Here is a 22,399-nt window from a genome sequence, read left to right as displayed (position 1 = left end):
TGTAGCACAGGTATATACATCTATTACTCTCTGGTATCAGCCATGTCAGGCTGGGGAGAGGTGACTGTAGGACAGGTATATACATCTATTACTCTCTGGTATCAGCCATGTCAGGCTCGGGGGGGAGAGGTGACTGTAGGACAGGTATATACAATCTATTACTCTCTGGTATCAGCCATGTCAGGCTGGGGAGAGGTGACTGTAGGACAGGTATATACAATCTATTACTCTCTGGTATCAGCCATGTCAGGCTGGGGAGAGGTGACTGTAGGACAGGTATATACAATCTATTACTCTCTGGTATCAGCCATGTCAGGCTGGGGGAGGAGAGGTGACTGTAGGACAGGTATATACAATCTATTACTCTCTGGTATCAGCCATGTCAAGCTGGGGGAGGAGAGGTGACTGTATGACAGGTATATACATCTATTACTCTCTGGTATCAGCCATGTCAGGTTGGGGAGAGGTGACTGTAGGAGAGGTGTATACATCTATTACTCTCTGGTATCAGCCATGTCAGGCTGGGGGGAAGGTGACTGTAGGACAGGTATATACATCTATTACTCTCTGGTATCAGCCATGTCAGGCTGGGGGAGGAGAGGTGACTGTATGACAGGTATATACATCTATTACTCTCTGGTATCAGCCATGTCAGGCTGGGGAGAGGTGACTGTAGGACAGGTATATACATTCTATTACTCTCTGGTATCAGCCATGTCAGGCTGGGGAGAGGTGACTGTAGGACAGGTATATACATCTATTACTCTCTGGTATCAGCCATGTCAGGCTGGGGAGAGGTGACTGTAGGACAGGTATATACATCTATTACTCTCTGGTATCAGCCATGTCAGGCTGGGGAGAGGTGACTGTAGGACAGGTATATACATCTATTACTCTCTGGTATCAGCCATGTCAGGCTGGGGGGAGAGGTGACTGTAGGACAGGTATATACAATCTATTACTCTCTGGTATCAGCCATGTCAGGCTGGGGGGAGGTGACTGTAGGACAGGTATATACAATCTATTGCATAGGATGTGGGTGCAGTGTGTGTATATAGGGGAGGTCTCGGAGATGCTGTGGCCCTTACAAATGTATAAAGTTCACTGTAAATTTCATCCAGTAGATTTAGTTTCATGAAATCTGCAGTGGATTAACACCAGTGGACCTCAAAGGGTAAAAAACTCTCACAGCAAATCTGCAGGTTTTACACTATGTGGGTTGGATGCAAAGCACACAGCTCACAAAGTGTAAGGAGTTAAGTGGAGAAGCTCAGCAACACCACTTGTCTCCACGAGCCCTGCAGCCACAGATTTCCTATCAGACGGGGATGTGCAGCCGATGACTTTTCAACAGGTAGGAAAGGGTCGATTAACAAATAGTTGTTCATCAGTTGAGCCCTATCACACAGAGTGATATTGGGATGTCCGGGTCTATACTGGCAGTCTTGGCACGGAAGAAAGAGGAGGTGTGAGCCTCCCATAGACTGCCAGTATCACACGGAGGCTGGTGGAATTCCACGGCGAAGTTCCCTGCCTCGGAATCCCACCAGCCTCCGTGTCATACTGCCAGTCTAACTCCGTGTGAACGGAGCCTTAAGGCCCTATTCCACCAACAGACCTGACGGCAGATTATGTCAAAGATTTGAAGCCAAACCCAGGAACGGACTATAATCAGAGATCAGGTGATAAGGGAAAGACTGGATTTCTCCTCTTTTCAAATCCATTTCTGGGTTTGGCTTCAAATCTTTGACAGATAATCTGTCGTCAGATCTGTTGCTGTAATAGGGCCTCAGTGGACACTATGTGACAAATTAGATAAATTTTTTATCAAACCACCGTCCCGATTTACTAAAACTGTCTTAGGGCCATATTACACGGACCGATGGGGGCCCGATAATACCTGTAAACGAGCGCCGATCTGCTAGATTGGCGCTCGTTTACTGGGCCTATAATACTGCGTTTACACAGAGCGATAATTCGCCCGATCGACGAATATCAAAAGAACAATGTTTTTTTAGAGCGATCAGTGTTTAGACAGAACAATATATTGTACGGAAAAATCGTTTTGCGATCGCTTAAGCCTATCTCGCACATAAGTAAAATCGGTGCACGACGATTTAAGAACATGTTGTAAGATCAAAATGAACGATTTCTCGCTCGTCGCTTGATCGTTCACTGCGTTTACACGTAGGATTATCGTTCGAATTCGATCGTTATCATGCAAATTCGCACGATAATCGTCCCGTGTAAACGCAGCATTACACGGCCCAATAATCATTTAACAAGGGCTGCATGGACATCCTAACCGATGTCCTTGCAGCCCTTGTTTAAACTTTATACATTACCTGTCCAAGTTGCAGGGCTCCTCTTCCCCTGTGCTTCTCCCCGGGTCCCGCGCGCTGCAGGTTCAGAGAGGCCTGTCTCAGTTGACAGGCCGCTCAGCCAATCACTGGCCGCGGCGGTCCCGGCATGTGATTGGCTGAGAGGCCTCAGCTACAGGCCGCTCTGAATCTGCAGCGCGCGGGACCCGGGGGGAAGCACAGAGGAAGAGAAGCCCTGCAACCTAAATAGGTAATGTATATCGTCAGTCGCCGGTCACAAACTGCTATTACATGTAGCGGTGCGCGGTCAGTGCCCAACGAATATAGGTCAGAGCCTATATAAACGATCAGCCGATGACAACGATTATCAGCTGATCGTTGTCCTTATTACACGAAACGATAGTTGGCCCGATAGGGCCGATTATCGTTTTGTGTAATAGTACCCTTATTCTTTCACAGTGTGAATGCACCAGATTTGTTAAAGTGTCTGTAAATTCTTTCGATTAGATGCACACTAATTATTTATGTATGTTAAGCCAAAGCGTGCACCAAAGTGCACTTAACAGTCTCTTTGCTCCTGCACCCAGACTCCTTATTCTACCTTACTAGTTTTGATCCAGACATCGCTGGTATCATTGTAAAAAAAAATAAAAAAATTGGAAACATGAAAAGCAGGACACAGGGGCTCGGTGAAGATGGTGGTGAAGGTGTGGAGATGCTGGATGGGGTCATCAAGCCCATAAAACGACAACTGCCCGGCCTCGTAGTCCAGGTAGATTCCATATTTGTTGCTTCTTACTCCTCGTACCTTATCTACTTGGTGGTTGTGGACTACAGCGAGACTGTGTAATTTAGACAAACACCAGGATTTTTGGTTGTTTCCAATGACGCACTCATTCCCTTTCCTCTCCATACTGGGATAACACACCCCAATTCTCCAGGTTCCATCCTTACTGGTTTCCACTTCCCAATAATGTCGTCCTGAGGAGAAACTCCTGGTGCCGAGTACCTGATCTTTCTCAAACCTCTCTGGTGTTTCCGGGAGGTTCTGGATGGTGTCTGACCAGGACACAGTCCTCTGATCTTCTGATACTTGTACGTTGGTGGCACTTGTGTTCACGTCCAGCAGTAAGTCCACAGGATCCTCCATAAAGAGCCACACGTTGATGTTCTTGATTTTATCATGTATATATGTCTGTATGCGCTCTGAGAAGTGAGGGGCATCAAAATCTGAAACATTATATCTCTTGATGTCATCATGAGGAGTATGGATGATTCTCTCATCACCAAGCTGTTGTAGGGCAGCTAACGGATCGGACATGTTACATAGGTTCTCAAGGTACTTCATCTTCCAGGCTATCTCAGACATTTTTCTTTCCAGATCAGATACTTCAATCTGTGCCAAATTTACCTTTGCTGAGATGTTACTTAGGGCATTCCGGTGTTCGACCTCTATCTGTTTCTTGATGTCAGTAAACAGAAGGTTGACTCTCTTAGTCATATCTGCTGCGTCCTTCTTCACTCGTCTCGTGTGCTCTCGAAGGTTCGGGACCCTTTCCACAGCTTCCTCAATTTTTGAGCCCATTTTCTCAACCACATCCTTGAGTTTCTCCTTCTTCTTTCTGAAGGCTTCATCCAACGTCTCCACCTGGTGTCCCTTGTGATCTCCAACCAGACAGCAGGACACACAGATGCAGGTAGAGTCCTGGGTACAGTAATATTCCAGGATCTTCTTGTGGACGCAGCATTTTCTGCTGTCTGGGTTAGCCGTGGGCTCGGACAGGACGTGTTCTGCTGCCTTGCTGTGAACCCTCAGGTGGTCATCACATAGAGAAGCTTCACACAACAGACAGGACTTCACAGCAGGTACCAGAGCGTGAACGCAGTAGGTGCACGTGACCCCAAGAACTACCTGTGCTGTCTGGTTAGACTGAAGACGTCTTGTAATGTTGCACAGGGCTATATTCTTCTGGAGCTGAGGACGTTTCTTGGACGTTGCTCTACATTCGGGGCAGCTGTAAGCTCCGGATCCTCTCTGTTTGTCCAGCACCAGGGTGATGCACTCCCGGCAGAAGTTGTGCCCACATCTCAGGTTCACGGGATCGGTGTAAACGTTCAGACAGATGGAGCAACTCAGCTCGTCCCTCAGATCAGAAGACGCCATCTCTCAGGAACCGACTCTTATCTGGGAATTTATGAAGTCAGGAAAGTTATAGCATTTTTGTGTGTATGCTATAATATAGGATTTCCACTTCTTCCTTTCCGCTGCCCCTTCCTCCAGACCCTGCTGTACAATGCTTCTCCGTTGTTGTCAGTCAGCTCTGTGCGGCACACACCTATTAGTCTGTATCCGAGCCCACTCCACCCCCTTGCAGCTCCGGCACTGCCCCGTACTCCTCAGCTCACATGCTTCCTATCCCTTACACTTCCTGTCTTGCTCAGTTCGCTTTGTATTGCATGGGATGTGGGTGCAGTGTGTGTATATAGGGGAGGTCTCATCCAGTGGATTTAGTTCCATGAAATCTGTAGTGGATTAACACCAGTGGACCTCAAAGGGTAACAAACTCTCTCCTTAACTCACAGCAAACCTGCAGGATTTACACTCTGTGGGTTGGCAGCCCACAAAGTGTAGGGAATTAAGTGGAGAATGACATCAATGGCATTTATATCCCCGAGCCCTGCAGCCAGTGCATAGCATCTCCACTTACCTCCTAGAACTGCGCCGTAAGTAACAGTGCATAGCATCACTACTTGCTGTTCATTGCCATTTAACTCTTTGAGGCCAAAGACTAAACAGAAATCTATACAGATTGCTATTTATAGTAAAGGAGCAGAACACCCATCAGAATGTTTGGTGTTAGGGCCCTATTCCACCGGACGATTATCGTTTCCATAATCGTTAACGATTAACGATCTCAAACGACCGCTATTGCGAAAGACCTGAAAACGTTCGGTCATTTCCATGGAACGATAATCGTTACTTATGATCGTAATTGCGATCGTTTCTCTTCGCTATTTATTCGCTATTGCGTTTGTATCTATTGCAAACGACCGAACGATGTCTTATTCAATGCGAACGATTTGCGAACGAGCAACGATAAAAATAGGTCCAGGTCTTATAAAGCGATCAACGATTTCTCGTTCGGTCGTTAATCGTTAACTGCATTTCAACCGAACGATTGTCGTTCAGATTCGAACGATTTAACGATAATCTGAACGATAATCGTCCGGTGGAATAGGGCCCTTAGACCCTTCCAGAACACTCACCCTTCTCTGCTCCTGGCTGTTTCCTGGTATCTTCAGCTGCACTGCAGCCCTAGTAACCACCACAAGATCAGTAGAAGCTGCAGCGCAGACAGGCCATACAGACAGAAGCAGGGAGGGGTAAGTGTTAGGCTGTGTTCCCACATTCCCAATGTTTTCAGAAAACATGTTAAATACACAATGCACGGCTGTAAAGACCAAGTAATTCATGCTGCAGGACCCATGTGGTTGGGATACACTTAATTCTTTGTCACAATAAATATTATAAATATAATTGCAATTGCGCAATTTAAGGCAATCAGTGACAGAATAAGTACCTGAAACTGACTGATCAGGACCCCCTGATCACTTTCCCTGACAGGCGGACGAGAAAAACTTACCTCCGTCCTGTTGGATCGTTCATCTTCTCGTAGAGCCTGCCCTCAGGCAGACTCTACACGCAGAGCACTGATAATGCTGATTGAGCATTGATCGGTATATGCAATCTAAGTATAAGTCCCTATTTCTTTAAAAAAATTATTCCCATTACACAAATAAAAAAAAAAAAAAAAAAAAGAAATAAACATTTTATATATTGTAGCGTGAAGAATTGTCCAATCTAGTAAAATACAACAATATTGTTTTTGTGCGGTTAATAGTGTAAATGTAAAGAGGAGGAAACCACACCAAGATTGCTGATTTTTTTTAATTATACATAAGAAAAAAATTTATAAAAAGCTATCAAAAATTTCCTTTTACACCAATATGATCCCAATAAAATCATGGCCCAAAAATGACGCCTCAACCAGTCCTGTGGGTGGAAAAATAAAAGTGTTATGGCGAGACGAGGAGAGCGCTGCATCATTGTGACCCGGACATCTGTGTATCAATGACCTTTGGTAATGAAGGGGTTAACAATGTTTTATGAGATTTTTTAATATGTTATTTTATTAGATAATAATTCATTATATACTATGTATACGTACACTTTTTCTGTATATAATAGCATAGTCTAGCAAAATTAAACAGAATGAAACAAGGATTCGCTTCCCAAGAACACTTATTAATTATTCACTTTCCAAGACCACTTATTAATTCTCTTCTTAAAGGAGATGTCGGGCCAAAATTATTTTTTTATATGTTATTACATATGGAAAGTTATACAATTTTCTAATGTACATTAATTATGGGAAATGCTCATATACTGCTATTTCCCTTAATTTAGTGTACCAGGAAGTGTTAGAATTCTCTCAGAAGCAGTGACGTCACGACGAATGGTGTAATTCCAATGGAGTGTCCAGCAGGGGGGCGCTCTATATATAGAAGTCAATGATTACCATTGACTTCTATATATAGTGCGCCCCTGCTGGACACTTTATAGGAATTACAATGGATGAGTATGTGAATGTAATGTTATGTACTGTGTGATTGAATACATTTTTGCAATACTTTGGGGAGCAAGTGTCTTTTCTCCCCAAAGTATCCCATAAATGTATTCAATAAATACATTTGCTGGGCACCGAGCAGGGAGGGAGAGAAGTGCCATCTACCTCCCCCCTCCCTCCCTCCCTCCCTCCCTTTCTGCTTGGTGCTGGGCACATATACACAGTACTACTCCCCCATTATCTGCAGATAATGGGGGAGTAGTACCTGTGCTATCTATGCCCATCACATCGCCGCCGCCGCTCACACAGGGGCTGCTCTTCATGCCCCCTCCTCCGCCTCCCGTTTTTAAACACTATCATGCCGCTGACTCCCCGCTGCCCGCGCCACTGACTCCCACCCACCCGCCCGCGCCGCTCCCCACACTATTCGGCCGCCGCACTCTGCTCCTGCATGCCGGCCCCGTCAGCCTGCCCCCATCCCTGAGGAGAGCACTGCGCTCCCGGTGCTTCCTGGTGTCCCCGGCCGGGGTGGGGGTGGGCTGACACTGATGCAGGAGCAGAGAGCGGCGGCCGGCTGGATAGTGTGAGGGGCGGCGGAGAGTCAGCGGCGCGGGCGGCGGGGAGTCAGCGACGCGATAGTGTTTGAAGCCGGGAGGAGGAGGAGGAGGAGGAGGGGGAGCGGAGAAGGGGGCATGAAGAGCAGCCCCTGTGTGAGCGGCGGCGGCTATGTGATAGGGATAGCACAGGTACTACTCCCCCATTATCTGCAGATAATGGGGGAGTAGTACTTTGTATATGTTCCCAGCACCGAGCAGGGAGGGAGGGGGGAGGTAGATGGCACTTCTCTCCCTCCCTGCTCGGTGCCCAGCAAATGTATTCATTGAATACATTTATGGGATACTTTGGGGAGAAAGGACACTTGTTCCCCAAAGTATTCCATAAATGTATTCAATCACAAAGTACAGTACATAACATTACATTCACATACACATCCATTGTAATTCCTATGAAGTGGACCCTCCATAGGAATCACACCATTCGTCGTGACGTCACTGTATCTGAGAGAATTCTAACACTTCCTGATACACTAAATTAAGGCAAATAGCAGTATATGAGCATTTCCCATAATTAATGTACATTAGAAAAGTAATAACATATAAAAAAATAATTTTGGCCGGACTTCTCCTTTAAGACCACCAGGAATGTGCCCATTAACCAAACTACTTCCGAAGGCCACCAGGGATGTACCCGATAACTGCACTACTACCCAAGACCACTACAGATGCACCCCTTTGACCTTTTTTACAGATATGTAAACCCGTTTCTGAAGATTAACTCTCAATGAGCATTGATCTCTGTGATTGGTGCTGGTTTACAGAACCTTCAGAGCCGATCAGTCTTGCCTCCCTTTCCTGCTATCAGCCACAGATTTCCTGTCCGACAGGGGGATGTGCAGCCAACAGCCGATGAATTATGAACAGGTAGGAACAACAGTTGATCGCTAGTCCCATCACACAGGGTGATATTGGGATGTCCGGGCCTATAATAGCCGCTGTGTAATACAGACCTAAAGATACATCAGATTTCAGTCTGCACTACTTTTACAAGTTTGATGTATATGTAAACTGTTCAATCCAAATGGACACTATGAGACAAATGACATTAATTTTTAATCAAACCCCTGTCCCGATTTACTAAAACTGTCTTAGGCTATGTTCACACTACGTAATTTCCGGCCGTTCCGTGAATAAGCGGCCGGAGATTTACGTAGTTTGCGTACAATGGAAAGTATACGATCTACGGCTGCACAGTTCACACTGCCAAGAATAATCGCCTCATTTCGGATAGTGAAAGTGATTTTTTGGTACCCCGTTTTCCTGTGATGGCGACTTTCTATGCGCTGCCTAAGGTGCATAAAGGCACTACGCCTTTAAAGGGGCGGCCTATTGTGTCGGGAGTAGGGAACATCTCTCAAAACATAGGCATTTATGTGGACAGAATTTTGAGATCATTTGTGACCTCCTTACCATCGTATGTGAGAGATACGACGGATTTGCTTAGGAGAGTGGATGGTCTGGTGATAGAAGAAGGATGTCGGCTGGCTAGCATTGACGTCGAGGCATTGTATACATCAATTGATCATAACCGGGGTCTGAGAGCAGTAGAGCACTTTTTAAGAATGCGAGGGACGCAATATTATGCCCACAATGACTTTGTTATCTGCCTGCTTGAGTTTATCCTTACCAACAATGTTTTTCTGTTTGATAAGTGCATCTTCCACCAGCTCAGAGGAGTTGCAATGGGGAGCCCATGTGCCCCCTCGGTTGCAAATCTCTATCTGGGCTGGTGGGAGGAGTGTCGGGTGTTTACTGAAGGGAACACTTTTTGGACTGATCAAATATGTCTATGGCTACGTTATATCGATGACGTGTTCATCATATGGAATGGCACGAAGGAACAGTTTGTGGATTTTGTGGCGGTCCTTAATTCAAATGATGTGGGCTTAAAATTCACCTTTGAGGTGCATGATAAGCAATTGGCCTTCCTGGACACGCTAATTAGTAAAAACAGCGAGGGGGGTTTGGAAACGACTGTGTTCAGAAAACAAACAGCGACTAATTCTCTATTGGCGTGGTCAAGTCATCATCCTAGACCCTTGAGGGCAGGTATCCCCAAGGGTCAGTATCTTAGGATGAAACGCAATTGCTCCTCGGATGAGGAGTTTAAAAAGCAGGTAGATGACTTAAGGACACGTTTCAGATCAAGAGGCTACCCAGACAGTGTACTGAGGGAGGCATACAATGCAGCTAAGGCTAGGGACAGAACTGATCTCCTTTCCAGTACAGGGACCACACAATCGGAGGATAAGGTCACACGAGTAATAGGAACATATGACACAGGAGCGGAACAAGTGAGACGTATTCTGACCAATCATTGGGGGGTCCTTCGTTTGGATCCTGATCTGAGGGAGAAAGTGGGTGAGAGACCACAGATCACCTTCAGAAAGGGCCGTAGTCTCAAAGATAGACTGGTTCATAGCCATTATGTGGGCCCAACTAGACCAGGGACCTGGCTAGAGAGACCCATTTTTGGCTGTTTCAGATGCAGTGGCTGTGTGGCCTGCAGGCACATACAGACAGGTAAGACATTTAAGGGTACGAACACTGGTGAAGTGTATACCATAAGAGATTTTGTAAATTGCCGCACGAAGGGGGTGATTTACAAGGCTACCTGCGTATGTGGCCTGGAGTATGTCGGTAAGACTAGACGAGAATTTAGGAGAAGGATTGGTGAGCACCTTCGAGATGTGGCTAATAAAGCCGACAAACCCATTTCCAGACACATAAACCAAATGCATAATGGGGATTATCAGAAACTAACATTTGTGGGTATGGAAGTGGTCAAACATCCGGTTTGTGGTGGCGATTGGGATAAATTTTTGCTCTGTAAAGAGACTCAGTGGATCTACCGTCTCCACACTGTGTTCCCCACTGGTTTGAATGAGCAGCTCAATTTTACAAGTTTTCTGTAACTGACTGTCCTGCTTCTTTGAGGATTTTTCATCTGTTTTCTGAAGATCGCCCCCCCATGTATAATTAGGGGACCCTCAGTGTATTTTGGTGGTTATATACTACCTACACTGAGTGTAAAATGATATTGGACCAATTTTAGGATTAAACACTGTTCACATGGTGTGCGTTTTTGCGCGATACGCTACGGGCGTAAGTTACAAGCCTTCCGGCTGGAAACAGTGGTCTTGTTCATTTCTTACGGCGCCGTATACGATCTTGGCGTACATTCGTACGAAGTGTGAACTGTGCGGCCGGGATCGTATACTTTGCATTGTACACTAACTACGTAAGTTTCCGGCCGCATATTCACGGAGCGCACTACGGCCGGAAGCGTACGTAGTGTGAACATAGCCCCACAGTGCGAATGAACCAGTACACTGTTTAGATTAGATGCACACCTATACACACAACTATTGATGTATTTAAAGCCAAAGCGTGCACCAAAGTGATGGTGCTTGTGTCACAAAGTGATGGTAAAAAGTATCACAGAGTGTGTAAACCTCCTTTTAATGCAAAGTGTGGCAAAATTTTGGCAAACTGACAATATTAATTCTAGACCCATGTCCAAGGTGTCTTTTTGTTGTTTATAGCAGCTCGATGGGCTCCAGAAGGGGCAGGCTTCCCATTTAACAGTCTCTTTGGTCCTGCACCAAGACTCCTTATTCTACCTTACTATTTCCAGTTTTGATCCAGACATCACTGGTATCCATGTCAAATAAACAATCAAAGAAAAAATTGGAAACATGAAAAGCAGGATACAGGGGCTCGGTGAAGATGGTGGTGAAGGTGTGGAGATGCTGGATGGGGTCATCAAGCCCATAAAACGACAACTGCCCGGCCTCGTAGTCCAGGTAGATTCCATATTTGTTGCTTCTTACTCCTCGTACCTTATCTACTTGGTGGTTGTGGACTACAGCAAGACTGTGTAATTTAGACAAACACCAGGATTTTTGGTTGTTTCCAATGACGCACTCATTCCCTTTCCTCTCCATACTGGGATAACACACCCCAATTCTCCAGGTTCCATCCTTACTGGTTTCCACTTCCCAATAATGTCGTCCTGAGGAGAAACTCCTGGTGCCGAGTACCTGATCTTTCTCAAACCTCTCTGGTGTTTCCGGGAGGTTCTGGATGGTGTCTGACCAGGACACAGTCCTCTGATCTTCTGATACTTGTACATTGGTGGCACTTGTGTTCACGTCCAGCAGTAAGTCCACAGGATCCTCCATAAAGAGCCACACGTTGATGTTCTTGATTTTATCATGTATAAATGTCTGTATGCGCTCTGAGAAGTGAGGGGCATCAAAATCTGAAACATTATATCTCTTGATGTCATCATGAGGAGTATGGATGATTCTCTCATCACCAAGCTGTTGTAGGGCAGCTAACGGATCGGACATGTTACATAGGTTCTCAAGGTACTTCATCTTCCAGGCTATCTCAGACATTTTTCTTTCCAGATCAGATACTTCAATCTGTGCCAAATTTACCTTTGCTGAGATGTGACTTAGGGCATTCCGGTGTTCGACCTCTATCTGTTTCTTGATGTCAGTAAACAGAAGTTTGACTCTCTTAGTCATATCTGCTGCGTCCTTCTTCACTCGTCTCGTGTGCTCTCGAAGGTTCGGGATCCTTTCCACAGCTTCCTCAATTTTTGAGGCCATTTTCTCAACCACATCCTTGAGTTTCTCCTTCTTCTTTCTGAAGGCTTCATCCAACGTCTCCACCTGGTGTCCCTTGTGATCTCCAACCAGACAGCAGGACACACAGATGCAGGTAGAGTCCTGGGTACAGTAATATTCCAGGATCTTCTTGTGGACACAACATTTTCTGCTGTCTGGGTTAGCAGTGGGCTCGGACAGGACGTGTTCTGCTGCCTTGCTGTGAACCCTCAGGTGGTCATCACATAGAGAAGCTTCACACAACAGACAGGACTTCACAGCAGGTACCAGAGAGTGAACGCAGTAGGTGCACCTGACCCCAAGAACTACCTGTGCTGTCTGGTTAGACTGAAGACGTCTTGTAATGTTGCACAGGGCTATATTCTTCTGGAGCTGAGGACGTTTCTTGGACGTTGCTCTACATTCGGGGCAGCTGTAGAGCAGCTCTCTGTTCGTCCAGCACCAGGGTGATGCACTCCCGGCAGAAGTTGTGTCCACATCTCAGGTTCACGGGATCGGTGTAAACGTTCAGACAGATTGAGCAACTAAGCTCATCCCTTAGATCAGCAGACGCCATCTCTCAGGAATCGGTTCTTCCGTAAGGCGTGACCTCCTCATGTTAACCCTTACCTGCCCACATTCAATGATCAACTTGTGTCACACCCGCACAATGATAGGGTTAACAGTGCCAGCAAGGTGACCCAATAAACAGTACCAGCAGGGTGACCCCATAAATGGTACCAGCAGGTTGACCCCATAAAGAGGTACAGGGACCTTGATCCTTGGTGAGAACCTTATCAGATGACCCAGGACCATATTACTGGCAATCTAGCAGAACTGGACTTTGCTCCTGCAGATTATCTCCTCCGCACGTCTACACATGGAACGCACTGAAGTCTCTGTTTGCTGTCAGTGAATGAGCAGCAGCTCTGATACATTGTACTGCAGAGCTGTGAGCATCACATAACCAGGACACATTCAATGACCAGGTTATTATATTATTGTGTGTATATAAAACACCCCTTACATAAGTGTCCACATGCTAAAGGCAGTTAATATTGATGAGATACATGGTGGTCTGACTATCCCTCCCCCAACCACCATCAGCTGACTGAGGGGGTCATGTCCAGCCACAGTGCCATACATTTTGTACTGGCTGTGTCTAGTACTGCAGCTCAGTCACGTTACAGTAACGATGCAGTACCAGACCCTGCCACTACAAAATGTATGGCGCTGTGCCTAGTAAAGTCAGCTAATGTGGAGCAAGAGAAAAAACTGTGATATAAATATCTTTAAAAAGTCGGAGACCTCAGATGTATGTTGGTTGTCAGTGAACAGAAAGTCAAAAAGTTACTAAGGACACTTTTTCTTGATAACAATGGACTGACAGAAGTGATGGACATAATCTATTTCTGACCCAAAGATGGTGGGCTGCAGTTGTAAATTTAGAAAATAAAGTTAGAAAATAAAAATGAAAAAAAATAAAAAATAAAAAAAATAACAAAAAATTAATATAAATGTAAAATAAAAAAAGAAAAATATTTTTTTTTAAATTACAAATAAAAGAAAAATCTAGAAAATATAAATAGAAAAAAAAAGTACTGTATTAAAAAATGTAATTCTCCCTGAATGTGTTTGAAAGAAGTAGAAATACAGGAAGCAGAGTGGTCATGTGACCCAGTATATATGGGGGTGATTTATACTTTGGCACATACTATAGCCGAAATGCATGGCGACATAAATTATCACAAAATTCCAAAAGAAAAATTCTATTATAGTTTGTGACTTTGGTGCAAAGTTCAGAAAACTGTAAATTTTTAGCAAGTGAATCCACATGGTGCAGAAGTATCAGGCCTGGAGTCAGCATGTGGTTATCTGTATCTGGGAAAGCTGGGTGATATCACCACCATGCAGGATCATCACCCAGCCTTCCCAGAATCTACATGCACAATAATCCAGTATCAATGTCCCATTCAGGCTTCTAGGAAAGCTGGGTGCACAATCAATAGTGTTTTACTATCTAGGAAAGCTGGGTAACAATCCAAGTTCTTCTCAGGTTTCTAGGAATTATTGGCACATAAGTGAGTGTAGTTTTCCATCTAGAGTTCTAGGAAAGCTGGGTGGATTTGCTGCTGGGGATATAAGATGTCATCATCAGACCTCTAGGAAAGCTGGGTACATGACTAAAAGACTCATCATTCAGGCCGGGTAACAATCAGTACTGATGCTCAGGCTTCTAGGAAAGCTGGGTCCTCATACCACAACAGATATGCTGTTCAGACCTTTTGGAAAGCTGTGTGCACAATTAATTAGATTTGCCGCTCAGGCTTCTAGGAAAGTTGGTTTCCCTTCCAGTCTTCAATCCGCTATGAACTTCTTCAGGGAGTCCAGGTAGGTTGGGATTAGAGACACAGGGTCACCCTCCAGCCTCTCCCCCTGTCCCTCAGAGCCGGCTATACTGGGGGTCCTGAGGTGTAGAGCAGTAGGGGACGTGCGGCCCTGGCGGAGAGACAGGACGTTAGAATCACAACAGGATGGGTCTAAGGAGCACAGGAGCAGTGCACTTACTGAAGAGAATCCCCTCCGGAAGCTGGCCCGATGTTTACTGCGGAACTTGGTGAGAGTAGCCTCAGCCACATCCGCCCGCTCCTCTGCCTCATCCAAGTCACTGACAGATTTACGGTATTTACTGAGATTCAGGTTCGCCTGCTCCTCCTGTGTAAAGATTTATAGGTAAAAACATAGTCCCCAGTGGGAGGAGGTGTCTACAGTCACAGCACAGAATCCTCATACATGTCACAGGGGTGGCAGACAAAACACGCAATGCTCAAATACTCTGTATTATGTAACTATCACCCTGTGACCCCCTCCCCCCTATAAAGATCAGCACACTCCTCTCCTGACATCCTCTGTGCTGCTGTGGACTCCTCTACTATATAACTCTCACCCTGTGACCTCCCCTATAGGATCAGTACACTCCTCTCCTGACATTCTCTGTGCTGCTGGGACCCTGCTCCTCCTCTCTAAAACTCTCACCCTGTGTCCTCCCTTATAAGATCAGCACACTCCTCTCCTGACATCCTCTGTGCTGCTGAGACCCTGCTTATACCTCTATGTAACTCTCACCCTGTGACCTCCCTTATAAGATCAGCACACTCCTCTCCTGACATCCTCTGTGCTGCTGTGACCCTGCTCCTCCTCTATGTAACTATCACCCTGTGACCTCCCCTATAGGATCAGCACACTCCTCTCCTGACATCCTCTGTGCTGCTGAGACCCTGCTCCTTCCTCTATGTACCTCTCCCCTGTGACCTCCCCTATAGGATCAGCACACTCCTCTCCTGACATCCTCTGTGCTGCTGGGACCCTGCTCCTTCCTCTATGTACCTCTCCCCTGTGACCTCCCCTATAGGATCAGCACACTCCTCTCCTGACATCCTCTGTTCTGCTAGAATACTCCTCCTTCCTCTATGTAACTCTCACCCTGTGACCTCCCCTATAAGATCAGCACACTCCTCTCCTGACATCCTGTGCTGCTGGGACCCTGCTCCTTCTATGTAACTATCACCCCGTGACCTCCCCTATAAGATCAGCACACTCCTCTCCTGAAATCCTCTGTGCTGCTGGGACCCTAATCCTTCCTCTATGTAACTCTCACCCTGTGACCTCCCCTATAAGATCAGCCCACTCCTCTCCTGACATCCTCTGTGCTGCTGTGACCCTGCTGCTTCCTCTATGTAACTCTCACCTTGTGACCTCCCCTATAAGATCAGCACACTCCTCTCCTGACATCCTCTGTGCTGCTGGCACCCTGCTCCTTCCTCTATGTAACTCTCACCCTGTGACCTCCCCTATAAGATCAGCATACTCCTCTCCTGACATCCTCTGTGCTGCTGGGGACCCTGCTGCTTCCTCTATGTAACTCTAACCTTGTGAATTCCCCTATAAGATCAGCACACTCCTCTCCTGACATCCTCTGTGCTGCTGGGACACTGCTCCTTCCTCTATGTAATGCTTCCCCTGTGACCTCCCCTATAGGATCAGCACACTCCTCTCCTGACATCCTCTGTGCTGCTGGGACCCTGCTCCTTCCTCTATATAACTCTCACCCTGTGACCTCCCCTATAAGATCAGCACACTCCTCTCCTGACATCCTCTGTGCTGCTGGGACCCTGCTCCTTCCTCTATGTAACTCTCTCCCTGTGACCTCCCCTATAATATCAGCACACTCCTCTCCTGACATCCTCTGTGCTGCTGTGACCCTGCTCCTCCTCTATGTAACTCTCACCCTGTGACCTCCCCTATAAGATTAGCACACTCCTCTCCTGACATCCTCTGTGCTGCTGGGACCCTGCTCCTTCTCTATGTAACTCTCACCCTGTGACCTCCCCTATAAGATCAGCACACTCCTCTCCTGACATCCTCTGTGCTGCTGTGACCTCCCCTATAAGATCAGCACACTCCTCTCCTGACATCCTCTGTGCTGCTGTGACCCTGCTCCTTCCTCTATGTAACTCTCTCCCTGTGACCTCCCCTATAAGATCAGCACACTCCTCTCCTGACATCCTCTGTGCTGCTGGGACCCTGCTCCTTCCTCTATGTAACTCTCTCCCTGTGACCTCCCCTATAAGATCAGCACACTCCTCTCCTGACATCCTCTGTGCTGCTGTGACCCTGCTCCTCCTCTATGTAACTCTCTCCCTGTGACCTCCCCTATAAGATCAGCACACTCCTCTCCTGACATCCTCTGTGCTGCTGTGACCCTGCTCCTCCTCTATGTAACTCTCACCCTGTGACCTCCCCTATAAGATCAGCACACCCCTCTCCTGACATCCTCTGTGCTGCTGGGTGACTCCACCCACCGCCTCTTCCACCATCCTCTTGTAGCTCTTCAGTTTGCTGTGGAGCCTCTCTATCGTGTCTTGGTTCCTCTGCTGCGCCTTCTGGTCTTCCTCAGCCTGGAAGTTGAGCTCCTTCAGGCGGCGCTCCTGCTTCTTCAGTGTCTTCGTGGTCTCCACCTGTTTCTTCTGCTCCATCTCTAGTTCCAGCTCCAGATCTTTAATCTGATGAAAGAAGAAAACAGAGAGTTGTTCAGGAATTCTTGTGTACGGATCGGTGGTCCTGGTGATGTTTTATGGTTCCGTCCGTCTCCTCACCCGCGCCTCCATCTTCTGTATGATCTTCCTCCCATCCTGCAGCATCATCTGCTCCGCCTCCTCCACCTTCGCATTCAGCTCTTGTATCTGACTGTCTTGTCCTTTCTTCACCTTCTGGAGGTGCTGTGTACGCTCCTGCTCATGTCGTAGCTCCTCCGCTAAGCGAGACGTCTGCCAAGGGGGGAATTATAATGTAATAAAATATGTAGATTCCTGCAGCCACCTAGGGGCAGACTGTAGTCCTGAACAGTAAATTCTTAAAGGTCTTGTCCACATTTGCAAACTTTTTTTTAGTTATTACTCAGAAACATCTAAAATAAAAAATATAATAACTGTGTCATAGGTCTTCATTAAAAAACCTACTACCGTTCTGTGTCTACAGCTCAAAAGAAGCTCTACATGTCTCCATGGTAACAGACTACAAACATACTACTGTAGTCATGCTCCTCCCATCTGTCTCCTGCTTCATCATAATAACTTATAGAATGTAATTAGAAATGAATAGACAGCAGTAGGTCACCTTGGAGACACATAGGTACGTAAAGGGGCTGTGTACACTAAACAATAGCAGGTTCTTAACTGAAAAATCTTAAAATAAAATGTAAAATCTATAAAGGGGGGTTCTTTCCTAATGGGTCTCCTTTATACAAGTCACCTCGGCTGCAGCTTTCCGAAGCTTCTCCTCAGACGTCCGGATCTCATTCACGTAATCTTCATTCTCAGCCGTCATCTGCTGCAAATCTCCCTCCAGCTTCTTCTTTGTAGCAGAGACCGACAGGAGCTGAGGGGTAAAACATCCTGTAATATAATACTACCAGTCCCTATATCATGTGTGAGAGGTAGTCACAGCCCCGCCCCCTGTATGACATCACTGATATTATATAATGACGTGATCAGACTTGAGACCCACCCACCTTACACTACAGGAACAGCTATTCATCTATTACTGCTGACAACCAGCCTGTATATCATGTGTGAGAGGGTTGTCACAGCCCCGCCCCCTGTATGACATCACTGATATAATATTATAGTACTATAATAATGTGTTGTCACAGTCCCGCCCCCTGCATTGTTCAGAGTTATATAAATTAGATACCTGATTATTCAGTTCATTGCATTTATCTGTTAGATCCATCAGCTCGATTTCCATAGTCTTGCGGGATCGCTCTGAGGTCTCCATCACACTCCTTGTCTCTTCTAGCTCGGAGGCCAGGATGCTGTTCCTTCTCTCCAGGAGGTTGAGTTGCTCTTGGGCATCTTCCTGCTGATGTGACTCGTCCTCCACCTGCGTCTGGAGATCCTGGAACACATATGCAGACACTTCCCAGACTCTACACATCCTGCCTACGAGGTCCATCAGACCATAAAATGAGTGATTACATGGAAATGTTGACTATAGACGTTGGCCAGGTAGAGAAGGTTGGCCATAATGGATTGTCCACATAAGGAAGGTTGACCATAAAGGAATGTCCACATAGGGAAGATTGGCCATAATGGATTGTCCACATAGGGGAGGTTGTCCATGATGGATTGTCCACATAGGAAAGGTTGGCCATAAAGGAATGTCCACATAGGAAAGGTTGGCCATAATGGATTATCCACATAGGGAAGGTTGGCCATAATGGAATGTCCACATGCGAAAGGTTGGCTATAAAGGAATGTCCACATAGGGAAGGTTGGCCATAATGGATTGTCCACATAGGGAAGGTCGGCCATGATGGATTGTCCACATATGGAAGGTTGGCTATGATGGATTGTACACATGGGTAAGGTTGGCCATGATGGTGTGTCCACACATGGAAGGTTGGCCGTGATGGATTGTACACATATGACAGGTTGGCCATGATGGAATGTCCACATAGGGAAGGTTGGCCATAATGGAATGTTCACATAGGGAAGGTTGGCCATAAAGGAATGTCCACATAGGGAAGGTTGGCCATAATGGATTGTCCACATAGGGGAGGTTGGCCATGATGGATTGTCCACATAGGGAAGGTTAGCTATGATGGATTGTACACATGGGTAAGGTTGGCCATGATGGTGTGTCCACACATGGAAGGTTGGCCGTGATGGATTGTACACATATGAAAGGTTGGCCATGATGGATTGTACTCATGGGGAAGGTTCACTATAAAGGGATGACCATGAAGTAGTAGTTATTCCTGAAGGTTTGACACAATGTCAAAGTTTGTCCACATGGGAAAGTTCAGCTATGAAGGTTAAGCTAGTTGGGAATGTTGCCAATGCATAGTTGACCATGAATGGCTGACCATAGAAGATTGGCCATGCAGGGAAAATATACCATGTAAGGATGAAAATCATGTACAGAAGGCTGCCTAGAAAAGGTGGACCACATGCTTGGCCACTAAAGGTCGAGTATGTAGGCAGATTGGCCATTAAGGGTTGATAAGGCCTTAAAAGGCTGGTTAAGTGGAGAAGATTGGCCACAGAAGCTTGACCATGTTGGGAAGGGTGGTCCTAAAAAGTTTACCATGTAGGAAATAATGGTCATTAAGAATTGACAATATGTAGGGCAGGTTCACCATATGTTTACCATGTCGGGAAGGTTGGCCTTAGAAGGTTTACCATCTAGGCGTCCATAGAATTGTAATTGGGTTGGGGGGGTTGGCCATAAAAGGTTTTAGAAGTAGAGAGGGTTGGCCTTAGTAGGTTTGATAAGTAGGGGGTTAGCCCTAGAGGGTTAGGATGTATGTATGGAGGGATGAGCAAACACTTTTGACCACTGAGGGCAGGTTGGCCATAAGAAGGCTTTGTACCCCTACCTCGTGACCTCCTCACCTTTATCTGCTGCTGCTGCCTCTTCACCAGTCTCACCAGCTCTGCGTTGCTTCTGTTGCTATTTTCAAGCTGGATTTCCAGCTCATTGACCTCATTTTCCAGTTTCTTCTTTGTCTTTACTGCCTCCGCCCGACCTTTCACCTCCACCTCTAGGCTGGCCTGTAGGGACTCCAAGGCGCGCTGGTTGGTTTTCCTATAGACAAGGGCAAGATTCATCTATATCTGCTGGAGCAACTAGAGGAAAATGGACCCCAAGCCTGAAGAGACCATGTGATGCCCACTGACTATGATCTGCTTGGACATTCTCCTTTCCATGCTACTCCCTGTGGCACCACTACGGTTCTTCACACATAGGATATTGTATGGAGGTACTTTGGTGGACCCCAGAATGCACCATGGTCTACTAGAGGTAGCCAGGATGATTCAAGAACTTCTTGACTACTCACGAGAACCGCAATAAGTGTCTCCTCCAAAGAGTCAATGACTCCTCATCTGTAGGATCCAGCAGTGTGACTGTGCACCATCAATGTGAACACTTACATGGTTGCTTCACACTCCTCCTCCTTGTCCACTCACCTGCTGGCTTCACACTCCTCCTTCTTGTCCACTTACCTGGTTGCTTTACACTCCTCCTTCTTGTCCACTTACCTGGTTGCTTCACACTCCTCCTCCTTGTCCATTTACCTGTAACTTCACACTCCTCCTCCTTGTCCACTTACCTGGTGGCTTCACACTCCTTCTTCTTGTCCATTTACCTGGTTATTTCATACTCTTCCTCCTTGTCCATTTACCTGTGACTTCACACCCCTCCTCCTTGTCCACTTACCTGGCGGCTTCACACTCCTCCTCCTTGTCCTGGATGCGTTTTTCAGCGTCCGCCTTCAGCTGCGTCATCTCCAGCTGAAGTTTCACAACTTTACTCTCTTCCGCCTGGTGGGAGAAATCACAGCCCCCCCATCTGCATTACCTACATGGTCTATTCTGATACATCATCCCATATGAACAAGAATGGAAAAGCACTGTTGTAGGGACACGATATGGCGGTCGTATAGGATCACAGTATGGCACTGTTATTTGCTTGCTGTACTGTATTAGTATTGTGTTACTGTAGCACATTGCTGTTTAGTCATTGCAGGACACTGATATAAGGTTACTGTATGGAACTACTAACCAGGTACCTATTATAAGACAATGTTATTAGATTATTGTACGACAATGCTATGTAATCGATGGTAATATTATATAGGCATCGTTACTTGGGTAGGAAGTAGACTCTGTTATTTGGTCACAGTATGGCACTACTATGTGGATATTATATGGGCACTGTATGGCATTGTTACTATATGGGCTTTGTTAGGTGATATCTTGTAAACTTGTTTTGGGCTCTCCATGGTACTTTTATACAGATATTATATGGTCATATATGGTACTGTTATGCAGTTATTATTTGGGTATGGTATGGCACTGTTATGCAGTTATTGTATGTACACTGTAGTGGTGTTATTGCAGCATGTTATGGTGTGGCACTATTATGTGGATATTGTATGGGTATTTTATGGCAATGGTATGCATTTATTATATGGGCACAGTATGGTACAGTTATGTGGTTATTATATAGTCATTGTGGTGGTGTTATCACAGCCTGGTATGGTGTGGCACTATTATACAAATATATATGCACGATATGACAGTGTCATATGGATATGATGTGGGTACTGTAGTGGTGTGATTGCAGCATGGTATGGTGTGGCACTATTATGTGGATATTATTTGAGTACTTTATGGCACTGGCATGCAGTTATTATATGGGTACTATATGGCACCGTTATGTGGTTAATATACAGGCACTGTAGTGGTGTTATCACAGCCTGATATGGTGTGGCACTCTTATGCAGATATATGGGACAGTATGGCACTGTTATGTAAATATTATATGGGCACTGTATTGCACTGTTATGTGGTTATTATATGGGCACTGTAGAGGTTTATCATGGCATGGTATGGCACTATTATACAAATATATAGGCACTGTATGGCACTGTTTTGTGGATATTATGTGGGCACTGTAGTGGTGCTCTAACAGCATGGTATGGTGTGACACTATTACACAGATATATGTGCACGGTATGGCACTGCTATGTGGATATTATATGGGCATGGTATGGTGCTGTTATGTGGATATTATATGGGCATGGCATGGTTATGTGGACACTATATGGGCATGGTATGGCACTGTTATGTAGATATTATATGGACACAGTA

General features: G+C 45.9%; 2 protein-coding genes and 1 pseudogene across 2 annotated transcripts in view; all 3 read right to left on the bottom strand.

Annotated features, from left to right (window-relative positions):
* The window catches only part of LOC138773061 (E3 ubiquitin/ISG15 ligase TRIM25-like), a 73,874-nt gene extending 69,199 nt beyond the window's left edge, over window positions 1–4,675 (bottom strand). The window contains exon 1 of the mRNA XM_069953982.1: window positions 3,130–4,675. Within this exon, the coding sequence (XP_069810083.1) occupies window positions 3,130–4,485 (1,356 nt within the window). The 5' untranslated portion in view covers window positions 4,486–4,675. The remainder of the gene's footprint in view (window positions 1–3,129) is intronic.
* Window positions 4,676–8,110: 3,435 nt separating this feature from the next.
* On the bottom strand, window positions 8,111–12,923 carry LOC138773063 (E3 ubiquitin/ISG15 ligase TRIM25-like; annotated as a pseudogene).
* A 939-nt stretch (window positions 12,924–13,862) lies between these two features.
* Window positions 13,863–22,399, bottom strand: part of LOC138773060 (putative uncharacterized protein MYH16) — a 28,642-nt gene continuing 20,105 nt past the window's right edge. The window contains exons 10-17 of the mRNA XM_069953981.1: window positions 20,964–21,067; window positions 20,138–20,330; window positions 18,435–18,638; window positions 17,994–18,119; window positions 17,339–17,509; window positions 17,045–17,245; window positions 14,751–14,897; window positions 13,863–14,681 (exon numbers count right to left, since the gene is read on the bottom strand). Coding sequence (XP_069810082.1) covers window positions 14,541–14,681; window positions 14,751–14,897; window positions 17,045–17,245; window positions 17,339–17,509; window positions 17,994–18,119; window positions 18,435–18,638; window positions 20,138–20,330; window positions 20,964–21,067 — 1,287 coding nt within the window. The 3' untranslated portion in view covers window positions 13,863–14,540. The remainder of the gene's footprint in view (window positions 14,682–14,750; window positions 14,898–17,044; window positions 17,246–17,338; window positions 17,510–17,993; window positions 18,120–18,434; window positions 18,639–20,137; window positions 20,331–20,963; window positions 21,068–22,399) is intronic.

Source organism: Dendropsophus ebraccatus, chromosome 14, assembly GCF_027789765.1.
Source record: "Dendropsophus ebraccatus isolate aDenEbr1 chromosome 14, aDenEbr1.pat, whole genome shotgun sequence".
Classification (NCBI taxonomy): domain Eukaryota; kingdom Metazoa; phylum Chordata; class Amphibia; order Anura; family Hylidae; genus Dendropsophus; species Dendropsophus ebraccatus.
Note: the sequence above shows the minus strand (reverse complement) of the source record. Positions and strands in the feature narration are given on the sequence as shown.